The following is a 26,970-nucleotide window of genomic DNA, read 5'->3' on the forward strand; positions in this document are numbered from 1 at the left end:
GGATGAGACCTTCTCTACCCAGTATCTTGGTAAGTGTGCAGTCAGTGGAAAACACGATTGAAGACCTGTGGGAAAGACATGTATTAAAGGGAACTGAGAATCTGTTCCATTATATGCTTGATTGAAACATGGCTTTCTCTAGGCAAGCCAGATACAGTGATCAAAAACACGAAGGCTTACTGTTCTTTGCCAAGAGCTGCCTTTCTCCTACCTGCATACAGGGAAAGGATAAAGAGCCTCCAGAGACTGCGACAACAAAGAAGTGGTCACGGGAAGCTGCAGAGCAGCTACAGGATTGCTTTGAGTCAGTGGACTGGGCCACGTTCAAGCACTTATTTAGGGATCTGAATGAACACACCATGGTTGTAACAGACTTTATTAAAATAGCTGTTGATGAGTGTCCTCACAAAATCATTCAGAGTCTTCTGCAGTCTGAAGCCCTGGATGAACCATGTTATCCAAAATCTGCTGAGAGGCAGATCAGAGGTCTTCAAATCTGGTGACCAAGAAAGTTTCAGGAGGTCCAAACATAAACTCCAGAAAGCCATTTCATGGGTGTGTTGGGAATTGCAGACCAAATTTGAATCAACGACGGATGCTCGACTGTTGTGACAGGGCTTGAATACTATCACTTAAGTTAATTCAAGCAACATGGGAGACCGTAATGCTTTGCTTATAGATGAACTCAGTGCCTTCTTTGCTTGCTTTGACCACCAAAACATGAAAGAACCATTACGGACTCCCACGTCCCCGATAATCCTGTAATTTCAGTTTCCGAAGCTGATGTGTGAGATTCCTTCAGAAGGGTGAATCCCCGAAAAGCATCCGGCCCAGATAGGATGGGCTGGCCATGTACTATAGACCTGTGCTGATAACTAGGAACTTTAACCTTTTGCTTTGGTAGTGGGGGTACCTACCTACTTCCAAGCAGGCTTCAATTATACCAATTTCCTCAAAGAGTGTGGTGACTTGCCTCAGTGACTATGGCTGAGTAGCCTTGCATCCACAGTGATGAAGTGTTTTGAGAGGGTGGTGTTCAAACATATCAACTTCTTCCTGAGAAGTGACTCTACTCCAATTTGCCTGCAGGAGCAAGAGGCCCGCAGCAGATGCCATCTCATGGGCTCTTCACTCAATCCTGGAACTTCTGGACAGTAAAGAGCAACCTGATGTATGCATCTTTGTCGACTGTAGCTCAAAATTCAATACCATCATCTCCTCAAAACTAATCAATAAGTTCCAAGACTTTGGCCTTAATACCTCCTTGTGCAATCGGATCCTGGATCTCCTCCATGATCTCCATCAGCACAGATGCACCACAAAGCTGTGTGCTTAGGTCTGCTTTCTTTACACTTATGACTGTATGGCTGAGCACAGCACCAATGCCAAATCCAAGTTTGCTGATGACACCACTGTTGTAGGCCAAATCAGGCATAAAGGAGGGAGACTGGAAAGTGGTGACATATTAATAACCTCTCACTCAATGTCAGCAAGACCAAGGAACTGAAAGCATGGCAGTGCCTCTACTTTAGGAGTTTGTGGAACTTTGACAAACGTCTATAGGTGTGTAGCGGAGAGTATATTGATTGGCTGCATCACAGCCTGATATGGAAACACCAATGTCCTTCAACAGAAAATTCTACAAAAAGTAGTGGGTATGGCCCAGTTCATCACTGGTAGAGCCCTCCCAACCATTGAGCATATCTACATGAAATGCAGTTGCAGAAAAGCAGCATCCATTATCTGGGACCCTCCTGCTCCCACCCACCACATGCTCTCTTCTGGCTACTACCTTCAGGAAGAAGGAGCAAAAGCCTTGGGTTTCAGAACAGTTGCTACCCCTCAATTATCAGGCTCTTAACCAAAGAGGATAACTTCACTCAACTTCACTTGCTTTGTCATTGAAATGCTCCCACAACCAGTGGATTCATTTTCAAGGACTTGGTCTCATGTTCTTGATATTTAATGCTTATTTATATTATTGTTTCTTCTTTTTGCATGGTACAGCTTGTTGTCTTTTGCACTCTGATTATGGCCTTAGCTTGGTGGTCATTCATTGATTATGTTACAGTTACTATTCTATAGATTTGTTGAGTATGTCTGCAGGAAAATGAATCTTAGATGTATATGGTGACATGCATTATAGGTACTTTGATACATTTACTCTGAACTTTGAACTTCAATATTGAGGAAAGGATCCTACAGCTTTTGTTGGTTGTTAGAGAATGGTGTGCTGTATGATTTTGTGAAAGTACTGTACACTAAAACTAAAGTATGGTAACAATCTGTCAGATTTGGCATCTGGCTTATTGAGGCCTGATTTCTATTGCTTCAGGCAAACTTAAAATTTACAATAGTACACTTCTGGTTTCAGATGGCACTGGTGAATCTCAGTTACTGTGGCTAGTGGTCAATGAAACAAAGAAAAGAACTAAATATTTTGTAAATCACTCTTTTTCTGGTAAACAATCATTGCAAATAATACCTTGTAACTTCCTTTCGGACTTTGAGGCAATTTGATGTGGCAGAACCGAGGCAATGGGCTGTTGTCGAGAATGAAGGAGACCCAAGGTTCATTCAATTTAAGTGCTAGGCTGAATTGAAAAGGTTGTATACAGACCAAATTGAGGAGGTGGGGTCCAGGGCCCAAGAGTGTATTGAAGTGACTGAACCCTATGTTTGGATGATCATCTAAATGCTAGGCTAAATTGGAAAGGTTGGATACAGACTGAATTGAGGTGGCCCCAGAGCCCATTGAAGTAACTGAACTTGATGTTTAGATGGCGATTTAGGGCAGATTGAAAAGGTCAGGATGTCGGGGCCTGGGGCGAAGAATAGGCCATTTCAGCCTGCTGCTCCGCTCTGCACTGAACTAAGGGTCTGAAGTCCTTGTGGACTCAGTCCTGAATGCTATTTGCTGGCTTTTTATTTCTTTGCATGATTTGTTTTCTTTGTTTCCTTTGCACAGTCTTTTTTAATGGGCTCTCTTGAGTTTTTTTGTTTTGTGGTTGCCTGGTAAGGAGATGAATCTCAAGGTTACTTATTGTATACATACTTTGAACTTTGAATGTTTTCTTTAGAAAGTTGCATTGAAAGTAGATTACATACTAATGAGGGGCATTCAATTTTATTAATAATTTGCCAGTTCAGCACTACCAAAATCCTGCTGGTGTTGGATTATTGGAGTTTTACTGTGCTGTGTTTTTTTTTGTGCACTATATGTAGTTTGATTTCAACACACTATTTTAGTTTTACATTTCTGTATAATGTGGGGTGGGTGGTGAAATACTTCCCCTGTGTGAAAATCACTGCTAATTACTGTAGAAATATGAATTGTTAATAATTGCTATGAAATATTGCATTCATTTTGAGAAAGATGCCTTTATGTATTTTGGTTGCAAAATGGCTATGAAACATAAAAATGTGTATTGACTACAGAGTATTGCAGGTTACAAAGCTTTTTGTGGTGTTGAAGATAGAAATATAATGAACCACTGACTTTTCTACAGGTCATCTCTGTGTAATGGACAACTACTCATATGATTGAGTTACAATAATAATAAATTTAAAGGTCCAAAATTTAAGCACTTATCCCTATGAACATTAGACCTAGTTTCCTGTCTCATTCCACTCTTGGTAATTTTTCTCATCAGGTTCTTAACAGCTTATGTTCCCATTCTTTACTGTGGAAGCATGTTTACCATAGAGTGAATTTTTTTTTTGTGTATTTTCTGACTTGTGGATAAAATCAACTTCTGGGGAAAAAAAACTCATTTACTTGACTGTAGTCTGCAAAGATTGTATTGTAAAAATGCATGTAATTAATGAAATATAGAGGCAAAGCTATCCGTTAGATACAGTGGTTCTAGAAAGTTCGTGAGCCTGTAGAATTTTCTTTTATTTCTGCATAAATATGGCCTAAAATATGATCAGATTTTCATGCGTCCTAAAATTAGATAAAGAAAACCCGAATGAATAAATGACACAAAGTTATACTTGTTCTTTTATTTATTGAGAAAAGTGATCCAATGTTACATGTATTTGTTGGAAAGAGTGTGTGAACCTTTGCTTTCACTAACTGGTATGATCCCTTGTACAGCAATAACTTCAACTGAATGTTTCTGGTAACTGTTGATCAGTCCTGCACATCTACTTGGAGGAATTTTAGGCTATTCTGCTTGCTTCGGGTCTGTCCACAACATTTCTAAAGAATTAAGGTCAGGACTTTGACTCAGCCATTCCAAAACATGAATTTTCTTCTTTTTAAACCATTCTGTTGACTTACTCTTGTTTTTTTAGATCATTGTTTTGTTGCATTATCCAACTTCTATTAAGCTTTAGGTGACGGACTGCTCGCCTGACATTCTCCTGTAAAATGTCTTGATACAATTTTGAATTCATTGTTCTCTCAATGATAACAAGCTGTCCATACCCTGAGGCAACAAAGCAGCCCCAAACCCTGATGCTCCTTCCATCATGCTTCACATTTGGGATGAGGTTTTGGTGCTGGTGTACAGTGCCCTTTTCTCTCCAAACATAGCAATGTGCATTTCTGCTAACTAGTTCATCTTTTGTCTCATCTGTTCACAGAGCATTGTCCCAGAAATGTTGTAGAACATCCAGGTGGTCTTATGCAAACTTGAGATGTGTAGCAACTTTTCCTTTTGGCGAGCAGTGGTTTCGTATGTGGTGTCCTTCCATGAACCCATTGTAGTTCAGTGTTTTTCTTATAGTGGACACATGAATAGAGACTTTAGCAAGTTCTAGAGATTTCTGCAGGTCTTTTGCTGTTACCCTTGGGTTCTTTTTCACCTCATTCAGCATTGCACTTTGTGGTCTGGTTTGATCTTTGAAGGATGCCCACTCCTAGGGAGAGTAGCAACAGTACTGAGTTTCCTTCATTTGTAGATAATTTCTCTTGCTGTGGACTGATGAACACTGGGGTCTGTAGAAATGCTTTTGTAGCCTTTACCAGCTTATTACATCTCTACAATTCTTCTTCTAAGGTCCTCTGAAAGTTGCTTTGATCAAGGCATGGTGCACAAACAGATCTCTCTTGAGAAGAGCAGACTCTGTCAGTAAGCTAACCTTGTCTTTTTTGTAGGGCAGGACACCTCTATTACCCACACCTTTAATCTCATTTCATTGATTGGAACACCTGACTCCAAATAACTTTTTCAGAAGGCATCACCCCAGAGGTTCACATACATTTTCCAACAAATTGGATCATTTTGCTCAGTAAATAGATGAATAAGTAATTGGGTTATTTATCTTGTTTTAGGACGTGTGAAGATCTGATCACATTTTAGTTCATACTTATGCTGAAATAGAGAAAATTCTACTGGGTTCACAAACTTTCCAGCACCACTGTAAACATAGTCCATAATTCTGTCACATGATTATTTTTTACTTTGCATTTTTTTGTTTATTTGCAAATGTGATACTTTGTAATATAGAAAGCTAATAATATTAAACCAGCCAATATTTCAAAGGCTTAAATTGGTCTGATTTTATGTGGGAATGAAAATATGTACACTTAAAGCCAAAGCATGGTCAGACTTAGTGATGCAAGTTGTAAAGAAATATTTCTCTACTCATGTTTGTAGGCAATGAGCAGTGTACTTGGAAAGTGGTGCATAATTTTTATTATGGAATGAAAGCAGATTTCCAACCTAAGTCGCATTGCAAGACTACTGATGGAATGCCCCATATGTAAAGGCACAACAATCTAGTGTTTCCTGCTTTTCTGCTAAACAAAGGAAAGCTAGCATACAGCGAGTTGTTCTTTAACAGCATAAGTTGCTTGAAAGGTCTTTTTGAATTGTCTGTCAATGAGGCTTGATTTTAAAAAATGGTTTCTTAATGCAACCAGCATTAACATTGATGTTAAAAGCTTCATTTATTTAAAAAAAACTTGGTCTTCACTGTGCAAGGTTATCTGTGGATATTTTCACAGTATTAATTAGACCTCGTGTACAGAGAAATGAGTTATTGATCTCCCAATTTACCTTGCACTTTATTTGCTTATCTGTCCTGTGCTTAATTTTTTTTCTCTCTGCAATTCCCAACACAACATTGACAAAGAAGCAAAATGTGCTGTATTAACGCTTATGGTGTGGCCCTATCAAAGAGATTCCCTTTGTTTCCTCCCACCCTTCCTTTTCTGCTATTGGAAGTTAGGCTTATTTTCTTTTCCTTGTATGCAGTTGACCTGTTGAGTGTTGTGCTTTTATTTCTGCTACTTCTGGTAACTGTTTTCTATTTGAGAAGCCACGTGATTAACTTCACTCACCTCAATACTAAACTGATTCCACAATCTTAAGGACTTTCTTTCCAAGGTTCTACAACTTGTATTCTATAATTTTCTTTTTGTATTTGCACAGTTTGTCATCATTTGCACATTGTTAATCTGCCTTTGTAGTTGCTTTGAATCTACCTTGAATGCACAAAAGAAAATTAATCTCAGGGTAGTATATGGTGATATATATACTTCGATAATAAATTTGCTTTGGTGAGGGAGGAGGTGTAGCATTTGTCCTTGCACCTCCTCCCTCACCTCCATTCAGGGCCCCAAACAGTCCTTCCAGATGAGGGGACATTTCACCTGCAAATCTCTTGGGGTCTGGTGCTGCTGGTGTGGCCTTCTGTACTTTGGTTAGCATCTTTGCTTTGTCTGCTGCAAAAGGTAAGAGCTTCCGGTGGCTTCCATTTCAGTCCCAACTTCTCATTAAAGTGCTGATGTGTCTGTCCATGGTCACGTTTACAGCTACGAAGAGGCAAAACTCGGGTTGGAGGATTAAAACCTCCTTCTGTCTCGGTAGCCTTCAAACTGATTGTGTAAATATTGACGTTTATAACTTCTCATTATTTCTTTCCTCCTCCCTCCATGATTCTTTTCCATTCCCCATTCTGGTTACCCTCGCACTCCTCTTCTCCTCACCTGTCCAACTCTCTGGTTCTCCTCCTCTTTTCCTTCCATGTTTCACTATCTTCTCTTGAATTCCTTCCTCAGTGCTCTTACCTCTTCCACATGAGCCCTCCCAGCTGCTTACTTCAAGTCAAGTCACTTTTTGTTGTCATTTCGACCATAACTGCTGGTACAGTACATAGTAAAAATGAGAAGTCTTTTTCAGGACCATAGTGTTACATGACAGAGTACAAAAACTAGACTGAACTACTTAAAAAAAACAACAGAAAAAAACTACTCTAGACTACAGACTTACCCAGGACTGCATAAAGTGCACAAAGCAGTGCAGGCATTACAATAAATAATAAACAAGACAATAGGGCAGTAAGGTGTCAGTCCAGGATCTGGGTATTGAGGAGTCTGATAGCTTGGGGGAAGAAACTGTTACATAGTCTGTTCGGGAGAGCCTGAATGCTTCATTGCCTTTTCCCAGACGGCAGGAGGGAGAAGAGTTTGTATGAGGGGTGCGTGGGGTCCTTAATAATGCTGTTTGCTTTGCGGATGCAGCGTGTAGTGTAAATGTCCGTGATGGCAGGAAGAGAGACCTCGATGATCTTCTCAGCCGACCTCACTATCCACTGCAGGGATCTTGCAATCCAAGGTGGTGCAATTTCTAAACCAGGCAGTGATGCAGCTGCTCAGGATGCTCTCAATACAACCCCTGTAGAATGTGATGAGATGGGGTGTGGGAGATGGACTTCCCTCAGCCTTTGCAGAAATTAGAGAGGCCGCTGGGCTTTCTTTGCTACAGAGATGGTGTTGAGGAGCCAGGTGAGATTCTCCGCCAGGTGAACACCAAGAAATTTGGTGCTCTTAACGATCTCTACCGAGGAGCCGTCGATGTTCAGTGGGGAGTGGTCACTCCATACCCTCCTGAAGTCAAGAACCATGTATTTTGTTCACACTCAGAGACAGGTCGTTGGCTTTGCACCAGTCCGTTAGCTGCTGTACCTCCTCTCTGTGAACTGACTCATTCTTGCTGATGAGACCCACCACGGTCGTGCCATCAGTGAATTTGATGATGCGATTTGAGCTGTATGTTTCAGTGCAGTTGTGGGTCAGCAGAGTGAACAGCAGTGGACTGAGCACACAGCCCTGGGGGGGAGGAGACGGGATGACCAATGCTCAGTGCTCCCAATCCGGACTGACTGAGGTATCCCAGTCAGGAAGTCTAGGATCCAGTTGCAGAGGGAGGTGTTCAGGCCCAGTAGGCTCAGCTTTCCAATCAGTTTCTGAGGGAATGATTGTGTTGAATGCTGAACTGAAGTCTATGAACAGCATTCGAACATGTGTGTCTTTTTTTGTCCAGGTGGGTTAGGGCTAGGTGGAGGATGATAGCAATGGTGTGGTCTGTTGAGTGGTTGGGGCAGTACGCAAACTGCAGGAGGTCCAGTGAGGGGGGCAGCAGGGTCTTGATAAGCCTCATGACAAGCCTCTCGAAACACTTCATGATGATGGATGTGAGTGCAACGGGATGGTAGTCATTTAGGCAGGACACTTCATGCTCTGTCCTCCACCCACCCACCTTCCCCTCACCAGATTTCATCTATCACATGCTGGGTTGAGCTCCTTCCCCTCCCCCACTTGACTTCTGGCTTCTGTTCCCTTCCTTTCAGTACTGATGAATGCAATCAATTATTTTGTGTTTTATATTTCTAATTAATTTAGATGGCTTTGTAGAGATGTTTTCATTTTGACACAAATGAGTTTTTTCCCCCTGTTGATAGGTGTCAAAAAAAGCAAATTAAATCCACTGATTCAATGTTGTAAAACAATAAAACATGAAAACTTCCAGGGGGAGGGTGGGTTGAATGCTTTTTATAGGCCCTTTAGCTTATTCTAAAAATACAAAGAGAGCAAATATAATGGATTATTTTGATTTTTGTCAAGAATATTTTTCTTCTGAGATACTGTAATCATAACTCTTAGAGAACATATTGCTAATAATATAGATGAAGTATTTGTGCTATTTACTTTTACTTTGTGCTATTTACTTTTTTTTAAGGGAATATTGAGGATGAACTTAGGAAGTTGAAATGCTTCTTGGATGAGTTTCCAGCTGTTAACTGCGATCTCCTGAAGTTCCTCCTTAGATTCCTGGTCAAAGTAGGATTCCAAAAGAAAGAAAAGTGGACTTCAAGGAATCTTTCTGCTGTACTGGATGCTTTCTAGTAAGTGTAACATTTTATTTGTAGACTGATTGCTTAATTTTTACATATTAATTTAAGTTCCCTTCTGAATGGTATGGTGTTTTTTTTTCATATGATAAGGAAATACACTAGGAGTAGATAGACCAGAAAAGCTTAAACTTTCATTGGTTTCTATTGACTGCATATATCGCACTGATTGTAACAAAGCACTCATTTTATTTAAACTGCATTTCTAAATACAAATTATCAGAATTTAAATGTACTTATAAAACTTAAGTCCTATTCAATGTTAAAATGCTACATGAAACGTGACAACCTAAAGTCCTTGTATTTGCATTATTCAGTTCTTTAGTTGGTAACACAAAAACTTTTCAGTGGTTAGTTGCAGTATCTGCCATTTGTCATCAGGGTTTCATGGACCAGTTGAGAGAATAAATAAAAGCGATGTTCTATAACCTAGAATAGAAAACAGTACAAGACAGGAACAGGCCATTTGGCCCTTGATGTTGTGCTGAACCAATTAAATGGCCAACAGCACTAATCTCTTCTGCCTACACAATGTCCATATCCTTCCATATTCCTCACATTCACGTGCCTGTCTGAACATCTCTGAAAAATCTCTGGGGGTATGTGTGTGTTTTGCTCCTCACATCTTCTTTGAAATTACCCCCCTCACCTTATTTTTTACAGGGGTAAGGTGAGTAGCCAGGGGTGGCTTATGAGAGTGATTCTGGGAATGAAAGGGTTAATGTATGTGGAGCATTTGATAGCTCCCTGGAGTTTAGAAGAATGAGGGGTGATCTTATTGAAACCTATCAAATATTCAAAAGCACTCATACATGAAGGGTTTCGGCCTGAAACGTTGTCACTACCTCCTCCCATAGATGCTGTCTGGCCTGCTGAGTTCTGCCAACATTTTGTGTTTTTATTTATTTCCAGCATCTGCAGATTCACTCATATTGCCAAATATTCAAAAGGCCTATATAGAGTGGATGTGGAGAGGATGTCTCCTATTGTGGCCAAGTATAGCACCAGAAGGATAACTTCAGAATAAAGTGATGCCCATTTAGAATAGAAATGAGGAAGAATTCTTTAGCCAGAGGGTAGTGAATCTGTGAATTTCATTGCCACTGACGGCTGTGGAAGTTAAATCATTGAATATATTTAAAGTGGAGATTGATAGGTTCTTAATTAGTCAAGGCATCGAAGATTACAGGGATCAGGCAGGAGAATGGGGTTGAATGGAATAATAAATCAACCGTGATGGAATGGCGGATCAGACGATAGACCATATGGTCTAAATTTGCTCCTATGTCTATGGTCTTAATTGCATGCCCTCTGGTATTAGACATTTCAACTCTGGGGTTGTGGGGGGGGGGCTGGAATACTGTCTGTCTACTCCAACTATGCCTCTAATAGTCTTTTAAATCCCTTACAGATCCCCCATAGCCTGTGCCATTCTAGATAAAACAGCGCTGGTTTGTCCACCCTCTTGCTATAACACATGCCCTCTAATCCAGTCAGCATTGTGGTAAACCTCTTCTGTACCCCCTCCAAAGCTCGACATCCTCCTTATAATAGGGCGACCAGAACTGTATGCAGTACTCTAGATACAACTCTGATTAGACTTCTATAAAACTGCAATGTAAGTACTTGACTTTTGAAATCATTGTCTTGACTATTAAAGGCAAGCATTCAATCTGCCTTATTAACCACCCTTCCAACCTGTGTAACCACTTTCAGAGAACTATAAACTTTGACCCCAAAATCTCTCTACTTAACAGCTGCTTCTTTACATTTGATCTACCAAGATGCAACTCTCAACTCTGCAATCTCCTGCTTCACAGATGTGTCTCACCGGTCCCCACTCATTTTTTTAAAACTTGAGTGTAAAGTCCAAAGGAACTGTCTCCAACTCTCTCTCTGATCTCTCACTCTCTGAGAAGTTCTCTGTTTTAGATTGGTGTTGAAGCCAGATGATGTGAATAATTTTACAATGAATTTGTTGAACATTTTGTGCCAGACATCACAAATTTCGAAGTATGCTCTTTTAAAATACAGTTCTTTTTCCGTTGTTAAACAATGTCTAAAGTTGGCACTTTGACTGACTTTATCCAAATAGAACAAAAAAGTCCATGTACTTTAGAACTGTTGAAGAATGGACACTTCTAACAACTTTCTTTATAAGCTGCTGAGCCTCTAGTACAAAGTGTGTGGCTCATCTGTCACAAGTCAGAATTGCTCAGTATTTACTGGATTTAATGTTAAATTGGAATCTTTGTGTGCTGAAAATTAGCATTCTAATTAGATTTAAAGAGTTTGTTGTGATTCAATCATCTGTCTCTAATGCTTAATCTTTGCATGGGTTTTCTGAGAATGTGCCTTTTTATTAACTTTAAGCAAATGAAATATTTAAAAAAAAAACTCCTCGTGTACTTTTAGAACAAAAGGCATAGAAATCAGTGAAGTCCCAGATTTGATTCTCTGCGTTGAATGAACTACTCTTATGTTGAGGCAGATTCTTAGGCAGTTAGCTGCAACGTTGATTAATCATGAAAGAGAATATGACTACCTCATCCTGACCTTTTGTAGATTGATAACAATAGATTTGTGGTGCAAATGCTTCCAGCTTGGCCTCTAGATTAATAGTGATCACTTTGGCAAGGCATGAAGCAAGTTGCTCTGTGTGGTGTAGGTATCTGTATTTTTAAGAAAAAATAAATTAGGGTACTAACTTTTCTTGAAGGGCTAAATTACTTTCTAGAACCTAGAACATAAAATAGTGCAGCACAGTGCAGACCCTTCAGCCTTCAATGTTGTGTTAACATATACATGAATCTACTCTTATGATTAATCTTGCCCTTCCTTTCAACATAGCCCTCCATTTTTCTTACACCCATGTGACTATCAAAAAGTCCCTTCGTTGTCCTTAATGTATCAGTTTCTCCCACCTCCTCTGGTGGTTCCAGGCGTGCGCTTTTTTTTTTGTTTGTGTGTGCGTGCGTGCGCGCCTGTCTGTCTAAGTTTGACTTCTCCTATAAACTTCCCTCCACTTACCTTAAAACAGATTGTTTCTAGTACTGGCCAAGGAAAACGGTGCAAGCTGTCCACTGTATCTGTGCCCCTCACAATCTTAAGCATGTCTATCAAGTCTCATCTCCTCCTCCTTCACTCCAAAGATAAAGCCCTATCTCATTCAGTCTTTCCTCGTAAGACATGTTCTTTAATCAAGACAGCATCCTGATATATTTCCTCTGCAGCTTCTCTAAAGCTCCATCCTTCCTACTGTAACTATCAGGTTTGACCGGCGGTGTTAGAATAGGGAAGACAGTCTATGGCCCGCTAAATGTGTGGAATCTGTGGTGCAAAACCACCTTGTTTGTGATCAGTTCCCCCGTTACAAATCAGTACAACAAAATAACAGTGTACCATATGCAATTAAAAGATTTAGCTTTATAATTCTTAATTTGACTAAAGGGTTAGTAAAGAAAACAAAGAAAAGGGCCCATTTTAAAGAAATAGTCTAATGTGCACATGTTGAAGCTCATGGTTTCCCTTCAGTTGATTCTCCATCGATTTCCCTGGGTTTCGTCGACTCCTGGGTCCACTGTCTTGCTGTCTACGACCTCCCCTTTCTGGTGTCTTCTCTCTTCATCTCTTGTTGACCAGAAGACCCAGATTACCTCTTTCTCAGGCACACAACAAGAAAAAAACATTCCTTTCATTGGACAGCACACATTCCAAAGCCCCCATTATCTCTAGCCATAACCTAAACACTGCTGCTACAGAAAAAACATTACATTAGTAGTGAAACCTTTCCCAGGGTGTTACACTATAAAGAGAGAATTGAGCACAATATTCTAAGTGTGGTCTGACCAGAGTTTTTCTGGAACTGCAACATTACCCCATGGCTGTTCAACTCAATCCCTCCAATAAGTTACAGCACACCAAACATCACCTTAACCACCCTACCAACTTGTGCAGCAGCTTTGAGGGATCTATGGATGTGGACATCAAGTTCCCTCTCTTACTCCACACTACAAAGAACCTAGCCATTAATTTTGTATGCTCCATCTACCATTTTTCTGCATCCTGTCTATATTGTGTAACCTACAACAATCTTCTACACTACCCACACCATCTCCATCTTTTGTGTTATCTGCAAATTGACTATCCCGCCCTTCTACTTCCTCATCCAAGTCATTAAGAAAAATTGCGGAGGTCCTAGAACAGATCCCTGCAGTTCACTACTAGTCATAGTCCATCAGGTAGCATAAGTTGCATCTACTTTCACCATCTTCCCTCTCAGGGCAGCCCTAAATCCACACCGCCATTTTCCCATGGCACTCCAGGACATTAAATTTGTTGTTTTTAAGCCTTGCCTGTGTAGCTTTGGCTTTATGCTTGGGGTTGTCTTGCTGAGAAACAAACTTTCTCCAAATTGCAGTTCTCTTGCTGACTGCATCAGGGTTTCCTCCAGGATTGCCCTGTATTTTGCTGCATTCATTTTGCCCTCTACCTTCACATGCTTTCCAGGGCCTGCTGCAGTGAAGCATCCCCACCGCATGAGGCAGCCACCGCCATGCTTCAAGTAGGGATGGTGTGTTTTTGATGATGTGCGGTGTTTGGCTTACACCAAACATAGTATTTCGTCTGATGGCCAGAAAGCTCAATTTTGGTTTCATCAGACCATGGAACCTTCTTCCAGCTGACTTCAGGGTCGCCCACATGCCTTTTGGCAAACTCTAGCAAAGATTTCATGTGAGTTTTGTTTTGAACAGTAGCTTTCTTTGTAAGTCTCCCATAAAGCTGCGACTGGTGAAGTACCCGGGCAACAGTTGCTGTACGCGTAGTCTCTCCCATCTCAGTCTCCAAAATTTGTAACTCTTCCAGAGCTGTCATGGGTCTCTTGGTGGCCTCCCTCACTAATCCCCTTCTTGCATGGTCACTCAGATTTAGCGGATGGCCTGCTTTAGGCAGAATTACAGCTGTGCCATGTTCTTTCCATTTCTTGTTGATTGACTTAACTGTACTCCAAGAGATATTCAGTGACTTGGGAAATTTTCTTGTATCCATCTCCAGACTTATGCTTTTCAATAACCTTTTTGTGGAGTTGCTTGGAGTCTTTATGGTGTAGCTTTTGCCAGGATACTGACTCACCAGCAGTTGGATCTTCCAGATACAAGTGTATTTTTACTGCAGTCAATTGAAACACCTTAACTGCACACCGATCTCCAAAAACAGATAACCATTTAACTAATTATATGATTTCTAAAACCAATTGGCTGCACTGGCGATGATTTGGTGTGTCTTATTAAAGAGGGGGATGAATACTTATGCAGTCAATTATTTTGTCTTTTATATTTGTAATCTATTTAGATCACTTTGTAGAGATCTGTGTTCACTTTGACTTGAAAGATGCTTTTTCTGTTGACCATTGTATAAAAAGCCTAATGAAATCCACTGTGATTCAGTGTTGTAAAACAATAAGACATGAAAAATTTCAATGGGTTGAATACTTTTTGTAGGCACTGTATGTATCCTAATATTTTTCAGAAGCTTTAGCATTGCCTCTTTCTGAACCTTGGCATGCTCCAGTACATTAGCCCATTCTACACTGATTTTTGCTGTCTATTTTTATTTTTTGCTCAGTTATTTTGTGCGAGAACGAATTTGGCAAGTGTTGTACAATATAGTACAACATATAGTTGTACAATATGGAAACTTGCTATTCAGCTCATCGTGTTCAGGCCAACCAGCAGGCACCCATCCATTTTAATCCCATCTGCCAGAATGTGGCCCATAGGTTTCTCTGTCTAGATGATATAAGTGCTTATCTCTATACTGCTTTTTAAATTGTATCAATAATGTACTACTATTGTAACCATATTTACAGAAAATTCTGCTGCCTTAATTCCTTGCAGGTCATTTTTGTGATTAAATTTTCATGTTCCTAGTATATTTTCAGAGGTTGCTACTTGATGTGATCTTTTCTCCATTATAAACTTCTCTGCAGAAATTCCCACGTTGGGGGATGGGGGTAGGTGGGAGGGGGAAATAAAGATTAATCTCCAGATACTGTTGTGGCCTGTTATTTTGGAATACAGCTTCTTAAAACTTTTTTTCTTGAAGTAGATTTTTGAATACATTCATTTTGTATATACTTCATTTGCAATGGAGCAATCTTGCAATGAATATTTTGTTTTTCAAATTCAAATATGTGCACTAACTTCTACATTACTTCAATTTTTATGAAGAAGAAAGTACATTAAAGATGTTTGCCAGAAACTAACATGTCTTGAAGTTCAAGATTGCAATAGCTGATGGAATATATGGAACTTTTAATAGTTTAGGTGTCCGGCAATGTTGAAAGTGGATTCATGATTTAGTAAACTTTGTTAAATATTTATTTCACAGTATTTACACAGATGTGGAAGATATGAAAGAACAAGAAGCAGCTAGCAATATAATGTCTGAACTACTGGAAAATTACAGTGATTTCTTTGGTACTGAAGAGTTTCTCCCTACAGATATCTCAAATTCATTTTGTGTTGAGGTAAATCTGTTAAATTTGTTTGAAATCTCATGTTTCCTGTGGGAGGGGTGGAGAAAAGTTACCTGAAATATTTTAAATTTCAGCTAATTTAAAATATGTGGAACATGATTCCTAGAGAAAAATAACATGTAGCTTTCATTCTGGTACCCTTGTCCTCCCAGAGTATTCTCAATTGATTGACAATTATTGATTAATTTACAGCCAATGAATTGAAAGAAACCTACCAGTGATGGAAAACTTTCTGAGTAAATGTGTTTGTTTGTTCCAAGCTTTTTACATCTACTAATGTCATGTATCACATTATTTATGGTGTCCTGAAATAAGTCTATACAATTTACATTGCATAGATAGTCCATTCATTTGCCTTTCCCATGTTTCTCCCCCACCATTCTTTTATGCAATTGTCCTCTGCTTCTGTAGGTTGTCATCCAACAAAAGTGCCACTGAGAAGGTGGCTGATTTTCACACTTGGTTCTCATAATCTAATCTCTCCTTTCCTTCAGTATTACCAATGCAGTCACAACAGGAATTTCTAAAGTGGCAAGGTTAGTATGCTGTTATTACAGATCAATGTTGACTGCTGAGTTCATCCCAACACTTTAACTGCTCCCTCCAGAGTTAGATGTGACATTTTCAATCTGGGAGGCCAAAACACATGGATTTGTAGCCAGAATATAACTCTTCCAGCATGGAGAGTTGCTGACTTAACAGGAGTGTGTAGATCAGCTTGTTCCTTGCTCATGCATATTGTGACTCATGCCAGAGCATGTGACCTCTGCCTCTGGGCTTGGTCTTGATTTATTCTTCAGGCTTGGGATGACCTCATACATTTGATTAGGGTTTCTGATCTTTTTTGAAATCTTTAATATACCTCATTGTAACCCTCGATGTATTTTAAGTTGTTTTATTTAGACAGAACACTACAGACAGAAACTGGCCCTTTGGCTCTTCTAGTCTGTGCTAACCATTAATCTGCCTATTGAATTGTACTGCACCGAGACCATAGCCCTCCATGCCCCTCTTATCCATGTACCTATCCAAATTTCTCTTAAATGTTGAAATTGATTCTGCATCCATCACTCGTGGTGGCAGCTTGTTCCACACCATCTGAGTGAACAAGTTCCCCCTCATGTTCCCCTTGAACATTTCAATTTTCACCCTTAACCCATGACCTCCAGTTGTAGGCTCACCCAACCTCGGTGGAGAAAGCCTGCTTTCATTTACCCTGTCTGTACCCCTTGTAATTTTGTATACTTCTATCAAATCTCCCCTCTATTTTCTATGTTCGAGGGAATAAAGCGCCAATCTAAAATTTCAAAGTAAATTTATTATCAAAGTACATTTATGTCACCATATACAACTCTGAGATTTATTCCTTTGTGGGCATAATAAATCTATGGAATAATGACCATACCAGAATCAATGAAGGACCACTCAGACTTGAGTGTTCAATCAGTGTGGAGAGCATGAGATGAAGAGTCCTTGATGGGGCAGGTGTAGGAGAGTGAACTTGGCCTCTTTGCTTTAAGAGACTGCCTGATGGTTGCTGATCCAATTTACCACTTCATAAACCAGGTGGTTGATGCAGATGACAAACAACAACAGACCCAGCACTGATCCCTGCAGCATACCACTAGTCATAGGCCTCCAGTCAGAGAGGCAAACATCCACAGCTGCTCTCAGGCTTCTTCCATGAAGCCAATGTCTAATCCAATTTTCTGTCTCATCTCCAATGTCAAGTGACTGAACCTTCTTTACTAACCTCCAACGTGGAACCTTGTCAAAAGGCCTCAGTAAAGACCACGTAGACAACACCCACTGCCTTGCCTTCATCACTTTTCCTGATAACTTCAACAAACTCTTATAAAGTTGGTTAGCTGGTTGACTTTGTGTATCCAAATACTTACGTATCTGGTCCCTTGGAATTACTTCCATTAACTTTCCCACTACTTGTGTCAGGCTCACCAGCCTATAATGTCCTGACTTATTCCCAGAGACTTTCTTAAGCAATGGAACAACATTAGCTATCCTTCAGTCTTCTTGCATCTCACCCATGTGGCTAAGTATATTTTAAATATCTTTGCTAGGGCCCCTGTAATTTCTGCACTAGCCTCCCACAGGGTCTGAGGGATCACATTGTCAATCTCTGGGGATATATCTACCCTAATTTGCCTCAAGATAGCAAACATTTCCTGCTTCATAATCTCGATAAGGTCCATGATCACGGTGCTGCATTGCTTGCGGTAGCAGAGAACAATCTTGAGGTCTTACCAGAGTTGTTCGATTGGGTTAAGGTCAGGACTCTGACTGGGTCACTCAATGGCATCACTTTTCTACATTTGAAGCTGCTCCATGGTTGCTCTGGCAGTGTGCTTTGGATTGTTATCCTGCTGAAAGATTAACTTTCTCCCTAAATTTAAGCTTTCTGGCAGAGGCTAACAGCTTTTATCCAGGATCTCTCTGTACTTAGCAGCATTCATCTTCCCATTAATCCTGACCAGATTTCCAGTCCCAGCTGCTGAAAAGCAACCCCATAACATGGTGGTACCTCCACCATACTTTACAGCAGGGATGGTGTTACCTGGTTGATACACAGTATTAGATTTACACAACATGTACGGCTTAGTGTTGAGGCCAGAAAGTTCCACATTCATCTCATCTGACAACAAGGACTTCTTCCACATCTTTACAGTATCTTCTAATTCACACTTTGCAGAGTCCTTACAGGCAGGGAAATGCTTTTTATTTAGCCAGGGTGCTACTTTGCCAATCTTCCATAATACCCTTTTTGTGCAAGGCCTTACAGATTGTGGCATCATGAACTTCATCTGTATTTGCAGCCACTGACATCTGCCACTCACACAGAGTGACTGTTGGTATCACAGTAACCTCTTTTCCACGGATCATTCTACTGAGGTGACTAAGTTTAGAGCAGCAGCCTGACCTAGCCCGTGTGGCTGTGGTTTCACACTTTATCCCACTTTTTCATGAAGTCTTGAACGCTCTTTTGTCTTCATTGGTATGGAATGTTGAAAATCTACCACACTGTTGAACCTTACAGAGTTAGGGGGTATTTATTCTGAGTTCATTGAAAACAGGTAATCCTCTAATTTTCTACATTGGGTGAGCTGGTAAGGTAATATATTGCATCCGAGGAAAGTTAGCATAGTAATTACAAAGGGTATGAATACTTTTCCAGCCTTATAATTTTGTTTTTTATTTTTAGTAAATTGTTGACAAGTTTTGGAATTTTTCTTTTGATTTGACATGATGCACAGAGTTTTATAGATTAGATCAAAAAAGTCCTCCAATATATTTTAAATTTAGAAAATGAGACAGTAAAAATGTGAAAATATTTGTGGGGGGCTATGTTTTTACAGGGCACTATATTTCTTTGCATGGGTTCTTAGACTACTTGGTATGTCAGGGGCAAATATAGTACTTGTTTTAATGAATTCCTCTAAGGCGTTGTTCCACTTACAATTTCCTGCTGCCCCATGTTTCTTGCCTCTAATTATTTGAATATTTTGCCTCTTTGTTTGTCCTGTTTCTGACAAAAATCCCTTAATAGAGCCCATTTAATAGGATATTATTTTCTCATCATTTTTCCATTTTAAAGATAATTATGGAAGCATCTTTTTGTCCAAGCTTATCTTTGATTGTGTCTCAGTACTATTATCTTGATGGCATCTCTTCCCATCCCCTTTTTTACCTATTTGTAAACAACAGTAGTAGTTTGCATTTTATAGAAGAAATAGGAATGGTAATAAGCTATCAGACCCCTAGAGCCTGCTCTGCCGTTTATTGAGATTGTGACTGATTTAGCCATGGTCTCAGCTCCATGTTCCTGCCTTTTCCCCCTAACCTTTAATATTCCTGCTATGCAAAAAATCTATCTGTCTTGCGTATATTTAATGAGGTAGCCGTGACTGCTTCCCTGGATAGATAATTCCACCGAATCACTACTCTCTGAGGAAAAGCAATTTCTCCTTATCTTCGACCTAAATCTTTTACCCTGAATCTTGAGGCCATGTTCCCCAGTTCCCATAGTTGTTTCCTATTGGTGGAAACAACTTTCCTTGTTTGGAGTTTCTAAAGTACTGAAATGTTCCATACACTGGCATTATTTAAAATTAGATTATTAATGTAAACAATACTGCAATAATAAAAATTCAAATTTTAATTGGCTTTCAGGCCTATAAAGGTTCTACCAGAACCCTATCCTCCTTTACATGTTTTAAATTTTCTTCACTCTATTTGTAGGTTGTGATTTATAGAATGTTAGAGACATAAGGTACAGAAGCGAGTCCTTCAGTGCACATCCATTCATCAATGGATGACCATCAAACATCCATTTACTTGAATACTGTGTTAATCCTATTTTTACGATTCCTAGATTCTACCCTTTACATGCACAGTAGGGGTAAATTGAAGTGGCTGATTAACCTACCAACCCATATCAAAGAAACTAGAGCACCTGGTGGAAACCTGTGAGAATGTACAAACTCAGACACAGTAACAGAGGTTGTGATTGGACCTGGGGTTGCTAGAGCTCTTAAGGCAGTTGCATTACTGGCTGTGCCTCAGAATAATTGTGATTGTGCTCTTTTGTGTACCTTTCCAGTTACCTGGTTTATTGTTGTCACATATATCAAAGTACAGTGGAAAACCCTGGAAAACCATATGGATCATTTCATCACATCCAATGCATTACAAGGGATAAGCAAAAATAGAATGCAAAATTAAGTCTTATAGTTGCAAAGAAAGTGCAGTGGAGAAAGATCGTGAGGTCAAGAGTCCATCTTATCGTACTAGGGACTGTTAAATAGTCATTAACAGCAGGCTAGAAGCTACCCTAGAGCCTGGTGATACATGCTTTCAGGCTTTTGTATCTTATGCCTGATGGAAATGCGGAGAGGAGAGAATGAAGTGGATAGGCTTGATTATATTGGTTGATCTACAGAGGTAATGGGTAGTGTAGACAAAGTCCATGGAATGGAGGCTGCTTTTTTTTTTGTAGTGTTTTCCAGTGCACTTGGTATATCAAATTGTATATACATCTGGATAGGATGCTTTCTATGATGCATCAGTTAAAATTTTTTAAGGGTCAGAAAGGATGTGCCGAAATACTCTAGCCTTCAGAGGAAGATGTTCACTCAACCCTCTTCTCCTCATCACTGTTGTAAACAGGAGCACATCCAGTGGATCCTTTCCTGTAATCAATAACCAGCTCTTTTGCTTTGTTGGCATTGAGGAAAGGATTGTTATCATGACATCATGCCACTTGGCTTTATGCCAAAGCATTTGGTCAGCATTATCTGGAATTAGCACTACTTTTTGTTATGTTACCTTTCTGTAGTATTTTTTTTTATTTGGAGGTTGTAGGAATCTATCAGAAGGCTTGGCTACTGAAAATATCTTTTCTTTCAGAGGAACATTGGCTCAATATGCCACTAGCTTTGTTTTTTCCATTATGCTAGTATTATGTTTTGAAATTTCAGGTTACTGAATCATGTGAAGAAAGCAATAAAGCTGGGCAAACTGATGAACTTCCTAAAGAGAGGATGTTGTTGATGGTGAACACTGAGCATTTGCTGGTGACCAAGAATATAATTGAATCTGACAATATTGTTTTGTCAACAAGGTAAATTATTATCTACTTATCATCTGGAATATATCAGTGTACATCAGTGTATATTGTGCTTTTGTTCTTTTTCACCTCTGATTTGGAATTGATGTACAACTCTAGGGAAAGTAATGGTTACACAGCAAAGAAACAAGCCCTTTGATCCACCATATTCATGGTGACCTGTTTACTCATTTACACTAATCCTATTTCCCTGCATTAAGGCTGTATTCATCTGTGCCTTCCTTGAGGAATTCTGTGTGCAGTGTTCACATCTGAGCTCAAACTATCAAGTTTTTTAGATTTGTGCCATTATAAAGCTAAAATTCCTGATTCAGTGTAGTAATATACTGTCTATTAGTGTAGTGTTTACATTAGTTGCTTTCTATAAACTACCATCTCTACTGATAATTCAGTCAGGTGCATTTTATTCTTCTCTTCTGCAAATACAGCAGTATAGGTTGAGGGAAAATTGTTAGTATGGACTAAAGATGAATTCTGTTAACATTTTTATATGGTTACTGCAAGTGTTTAAGGATTTAAGGAAAGTAATAGTCTTGAGCATTGCTTTAAGGTGGTTCTTGAAATAAACTCCATATTCCAACAAAGAAAAATATGTTAGATGTTAAACATCATTTTCACTAAAGGAACATATTAATAAGCATTATAAACAGATTACTCACCCATTCATAAAACTTCTAGGTAACTTTTTATTGATGAACCTGATGTTAATTATATGAAAACCTGGATATAATTAAAGGTGGTAAATGAGAACTAATGTGGTGAACGTCCAGTAACACCTTACTTAATTTGCAAAGTATGGGTGGTGATCAGTATTGCCCAAATGTAAATGTTTAATTTGGTATTGTCAAGAGGACAGCAAACTACTATTGTTGGCTGAGTAAGCATACAGATGTTCAATTTGTGTTGCAGACAGTTCATAAAAGCTGTAACATGGAGACAACCTGTGAGTTGATTTGGAAATAATATGCAATACAGTTTCATGTACCATTCACAGCAATTTATGTTATTGTTTTGCCATCTGAACCATCAGTGAATGTTAAATTCCTCGGTGAAAATTAATATTTGTATTTTCTTTTCTGAATGGATGATAGGATGATTTGCTTGCCTATTATAAACATACATTTAACAACATTATTATAAGTAGCACTGATTTGGGTACAAATATTGTAAAAGCTTGGATGGACATGGTCTGGGCTGGTACTTAAAGTTTTGAGGGATGCTCACAATTTGGAGGCTTTGAGTCAGATTAAAATGTAGAAGCATAGTTGTATGTTCCCTTTGGGACCTGTAGCCGTATTCAAGATAGAGCTTGGAATTTCTTTCTGGTAATATTTATTCCTCAGGTATATAAAAGCATATAAGTTTGTAATTTGTCTCTGTCAATACTGAATTCTATTCCTAAATTATTTGCTAACTTTCCAGTGTTACAGACTCAAAAAAACAGGGATTTTCTTTGCCCAAAGAGCCATTTGATGAACTAAGCCTTAAGAGAATTGCTATAAAAATGGAATTATTTTCCTACAATAATCTAATAGGATTACTAGGATTCTTTGTAAATTTACAATTTCTGTGCATTTTTGCACGATTTCCCTACTCCCTGTACTTTTCTCTTGCAGTGCTCATGGTTCCTCTGTCAACCAAGTGACTGTACCTGCAGAGTAAGTACTCATCATTTTTGTAGCCTAACAACCCTAATTACAAATACTTTTCATGTTTTATTTGCTCCTAAGGGGTAAAGAGTAGGAATTCCTGAATTTTCTTTTCTTGAAATTGACACTAATGTTAATGTTCCTGCTGCCACCTTAACTTAAATCAGCTGTTCAGAATGATTAGACCTCTGATATTTCTGATTTGGTTCAATTGACCACTCTCATTATAGGAACCAGGAAGTCTATTTTGAAATGTCTTGGAAGGAAAATAATAAATTTATAATTGATATGTGATTTAAATAAAGGGACTAAAGCAATTCTTGTTAAATTTACAAATGAGACAAAGATTGGTAGGAAGGTAAGCTGTAAGGTGGACACAATGAAGACACAAATAGACAGTGAGAAGTTAAGATGAAGAGCCAGTGGTCTGACAAATTGATTATAATTTAGGGAAAATACCAAATTCTACTTTTTGGCAGGAAACATAAAGAAGCACATTTATCCAAATGGTGTGTGATTGCAGAGGTCTGTGTGATTCACAAGGGGTTGGCTAGCAGATACAGTAATTAATAAGTTGTCTAGGTAATTGAATACAAAATGATTGCAGGTTTTGATTTTTAGGGCACTGGTGAATTGGAATTTGGTTTATTATTGTCCCATGTACTGAGCTGCAGTGAAAAGCTTGTCTTGCTTGTATTTATACAGAAAGCACATATGGAGGACTGAGTCTAGTGTTAATGGTTTCATTTAAATTATTGAAATTACAATTACAATCTTCATATGGTAAAAGGTAATCAGTGCACTAGGACTTCAGTGGTGTGAGACTATCAGATTTTCTGGATGATTGATACAAGTCCTATTATTATCCCAACATATTTTTAATTCAATGTTCAGTTATATAACATTTTTTTTCTCTCAGTGAACCCAGTGAAATTAAAGGAAGGGTGGTAAATGGGGGCCTGGTCAGTTTAACAGTTGTGCAGCATATGGGGAGTGTGGGAATGAGGGCCATAGTGAGTGAGATGAGAATGTTCATGTAATTGGATAGCAGTAAGTTTGTAAGCTTCCTGTGTTCTGTAAAACTGAGACTTGCTTAACTTCCAGCTTGGGAGACATATCTACAGTCCACCTAAAACTTATGAAGAGGCATATTACATTGAAGTTGCACCATTGTTCAGAGAAGGTTGCCATTTTGAATAGCTAATGATCAAATCTTCATGAGGAAGATTTGATCATGTTATTCTTTTATCTCCCATTTTATAGAAAAGTTTATTTTTCTCATTGTAAAGGAGGAGGCTAATTCTCTTTACTTCTCTACTTAATTCCCTGCTAAAGTCCTTTGTATATCCTAAGAATGAGCATGTGCTATGAAAGGTTTTCTTTTGCCTACTAACATTTTATAATGGCTTTTGTGTGGATTGTTGTTGTGACTCTAGAAATTTTTTGACATGTACAGTATGTTTAAAATAAAGATAAAGAGCTATCAAGATGCAAGTCAAACTGAATGGGTTTGTATAGTAATCAGAAATAAGAGTATAATCATATAACAATTACATCACGGAAACAGGCTATCTCAGCCCTTCTAGTCTGTGCCGAACGCTTACTCTCACCTAGTCCCACTGACCTGCACTCAGCCCATAACCCTCCATTCCTTTCTTGTCCATATACCTATCCAATTTTTTTTTAATGATAATATCGAACTGCCTCTACCACTTCTGCTGGAAGCTCGTTCCACACAGCTACCACTCTGAGTAAAGAAGTTCCCCCTCGTGTTACCCCTAAACTTTTGCCCCCTAACTCTCAACTCTTGTCCTCTTGTTTGAATCTCCCCTACTCTCAATGGAAAAAGCCTATCCACGCCAACTCTATCTATCCCCCTTATAATTTTAAATACCTCTATCAAGTCCCCCCTCAACCTTCTACACTCCAAAGAATAAAGACCTAATTTGTTCAACCTTTCTCTGTAACTTAGGTGCTGAAACCCAGGTAACATTCTAGTAAATTTCCACTGTACTCTCTCTGTTTTGTTGATATCTTTCCTATAATTCGGTGACCAGAACTGTACACAGTACTCCAAATTCGGCCTCACCAATGCCTTGTACAATTTTAACATTACAAATGCTCTGATTTATAAAGGCCGGCATACCAAAAGCTTTCTTCACCCTATCCACATGAGATTCCACCTTCAGGAAACTATGCACCATTATTCCTAGATCACTCTGTTCTACTGCATTCCTCAATGCCCTACCATTTACCATGTATGTCCTATTTTGATTAGTCCTACCAAAATGTGGCACCTCACACTTATCAGCATTAAACTCCAACTGCCATCTTTCAGCCCACTCTTCTAACTGGCCTAAATCTCTCTGCAAGCTTTGAAAACATACTTCATTATCCACAACGCCACCAATCTTAGTATCATCTGCATACTTACTAATCCAATTTACCTCCCCATCATCCAGATCATTAATGTATATGACAAACAACATTGGACCCAGTACAGATCCCTGAGGCGCACGACTAGTCACCAGCCTCCAACCTGACAGTTATCCACCACTATTCTCTGGCATCTCCCATCCAGCCACTGTTGAATTCATTCTACTGCTTCAATATTAATACCTAATGATTGAACCTTCCTAACTAACATTCCGTGTGGAACCTTGTCAAAGGCCTTACTGAAGTCCATATAGACTGCTTTACCCTCATCAACTTTCCTAGTAACCTCTTCAAAAAAAATTCAATAAGATCTGTCAAACCTGACCTTCCACGCACAAATCCATGTTGACTGTTCCTAATCAGACCCTGTCTATCCAGATAATTATATATAACACCTCTAAGAATATTTTCCATTAATTTACCCACCACTGACATCAAACTTACAGGCCTATAATTGCTAGGTTTACTCTTAGAACCCTTTTTTAACAATGGAACCACATGAGCAATACGCTAATCCTCCGGCACCATCCCCGTTTCTAATGACATTTGAAGTATTTCTGTCAGAGCCCCTGCTATTTCTACACTAACTTCCCTCAAGGACCTAGGGAATATCCTGTCAGGACCTGGAGACTTATCCACTTTTATATTCTTTAAAAGCACCAGTACTTCCTCTTCTTTAATCATCATAGTTTCCATTACCTTACGCAATTCAATATCCTTTTCCTTAGTGAATACCGAAGAAAAGAAATTGTTCAAAATCTCCCTCATCTCTTTTGGCTCCACACAAAGCTGTCCATTCTGATTCTCTAAGGGACCAATTTTATCCCTCACTATCCAATAACTGTAGAAACCCTTTGGATTTATTTTTACCTTACTTGCCAAAGCAACCTCATATCTTTTAGCTTTTCTAATTTTTTTCTTAATATTCTTTTTATATTCTTTATATTCCTTGAGCACCTCATTTACTCCATGCTGCCTATATTTATTGTAGATTTCTCTCTTTTTCCAAACCAAGTTTCCAATATCCCTTGAAAACCATGGCTCTCTTAAACTCTTAACCTTTCCTTTCAACCTAACAGGAACATAAAGATTCTGTACCCTCAAAATTTCACCTTTAAATGACCTCCATTTCTCTATTACATCCTTCCCTTAAAAAAAATTGTCCCAATCCACTCCTTCTAAATCCTTTTGCATCTCCTCAAAGTTAGCCTTTCTCCAATCAAAAATCTCACCTATCTGGGTCCAGACCTATCCTTCTCCATAATTATATTGAAATTAGTGTTAGGCCATTTGAACTGTTGAGATCTCGTCACCATTTATCTATCTCATGGATGATCTACTTTGATGCCATTTTCTTGCACTATCCCTTTACTACCAAGAAGTATATTGATATGTTTTATCTGAACTATTTATTTAAAAGTCTGATTTTTATCTAAATAAATCATGTGAAATTGGAGAAATTTGCAAATTGCGTCCACATAATTTCACTTCGGTTTGTATGTCAGGAAATTATGTATTTTTCTTTAATTATTTTGAATAAATTCTACTTGGCTAATCAATGC

General features: G+C 38.9%; 1 protein-coding gene across 1 annotated transcript in view; it reads left to right on the top strand.

The window, feature by feature from the left end:
* LOC132405222 (protein FAM13B-like) overlaps positions 1–26,970 on the top strand; it is a 118,174-nt gene that overhangs the window by 17,789 nt on the left and 73,415 nt on the right. Inside the window, exons 3-6 of the mRNA XM_059989911.1 lie at positions 9,050–9,138; positions 15,535–15,673; positions 21,175–21,317; positions 22,940–22,981. Coding sequence (XP_059845894.1) covers positions 9,050–9,138; positions 15,535–15,673; positions 21,175–21,317; positions 22,940–22,981 — 413 coding nt within the window. The remainder of the gene's footprint in view (positions 1–9,049; positions 9,139–15,534; positions 15,674–21,174; positions 21,318–22,939; positions 22,982–26,970) is intronic.

This window comes from Hypanus sabinus, chromosome 15 (genome assembly GCF_030144855.1).
Source record: "Hypanus sabinus isolate sHypSab1 chromosome 15, sHypSab1.hap1, whole genome shotgun sequence".
Lineage (NCBI taxonomy): Eukaryota > Metazoa > Chordata > Chondrichthyes > Myliobatiformes > Dasyatidae > Hypanus > Hypanus sabinus.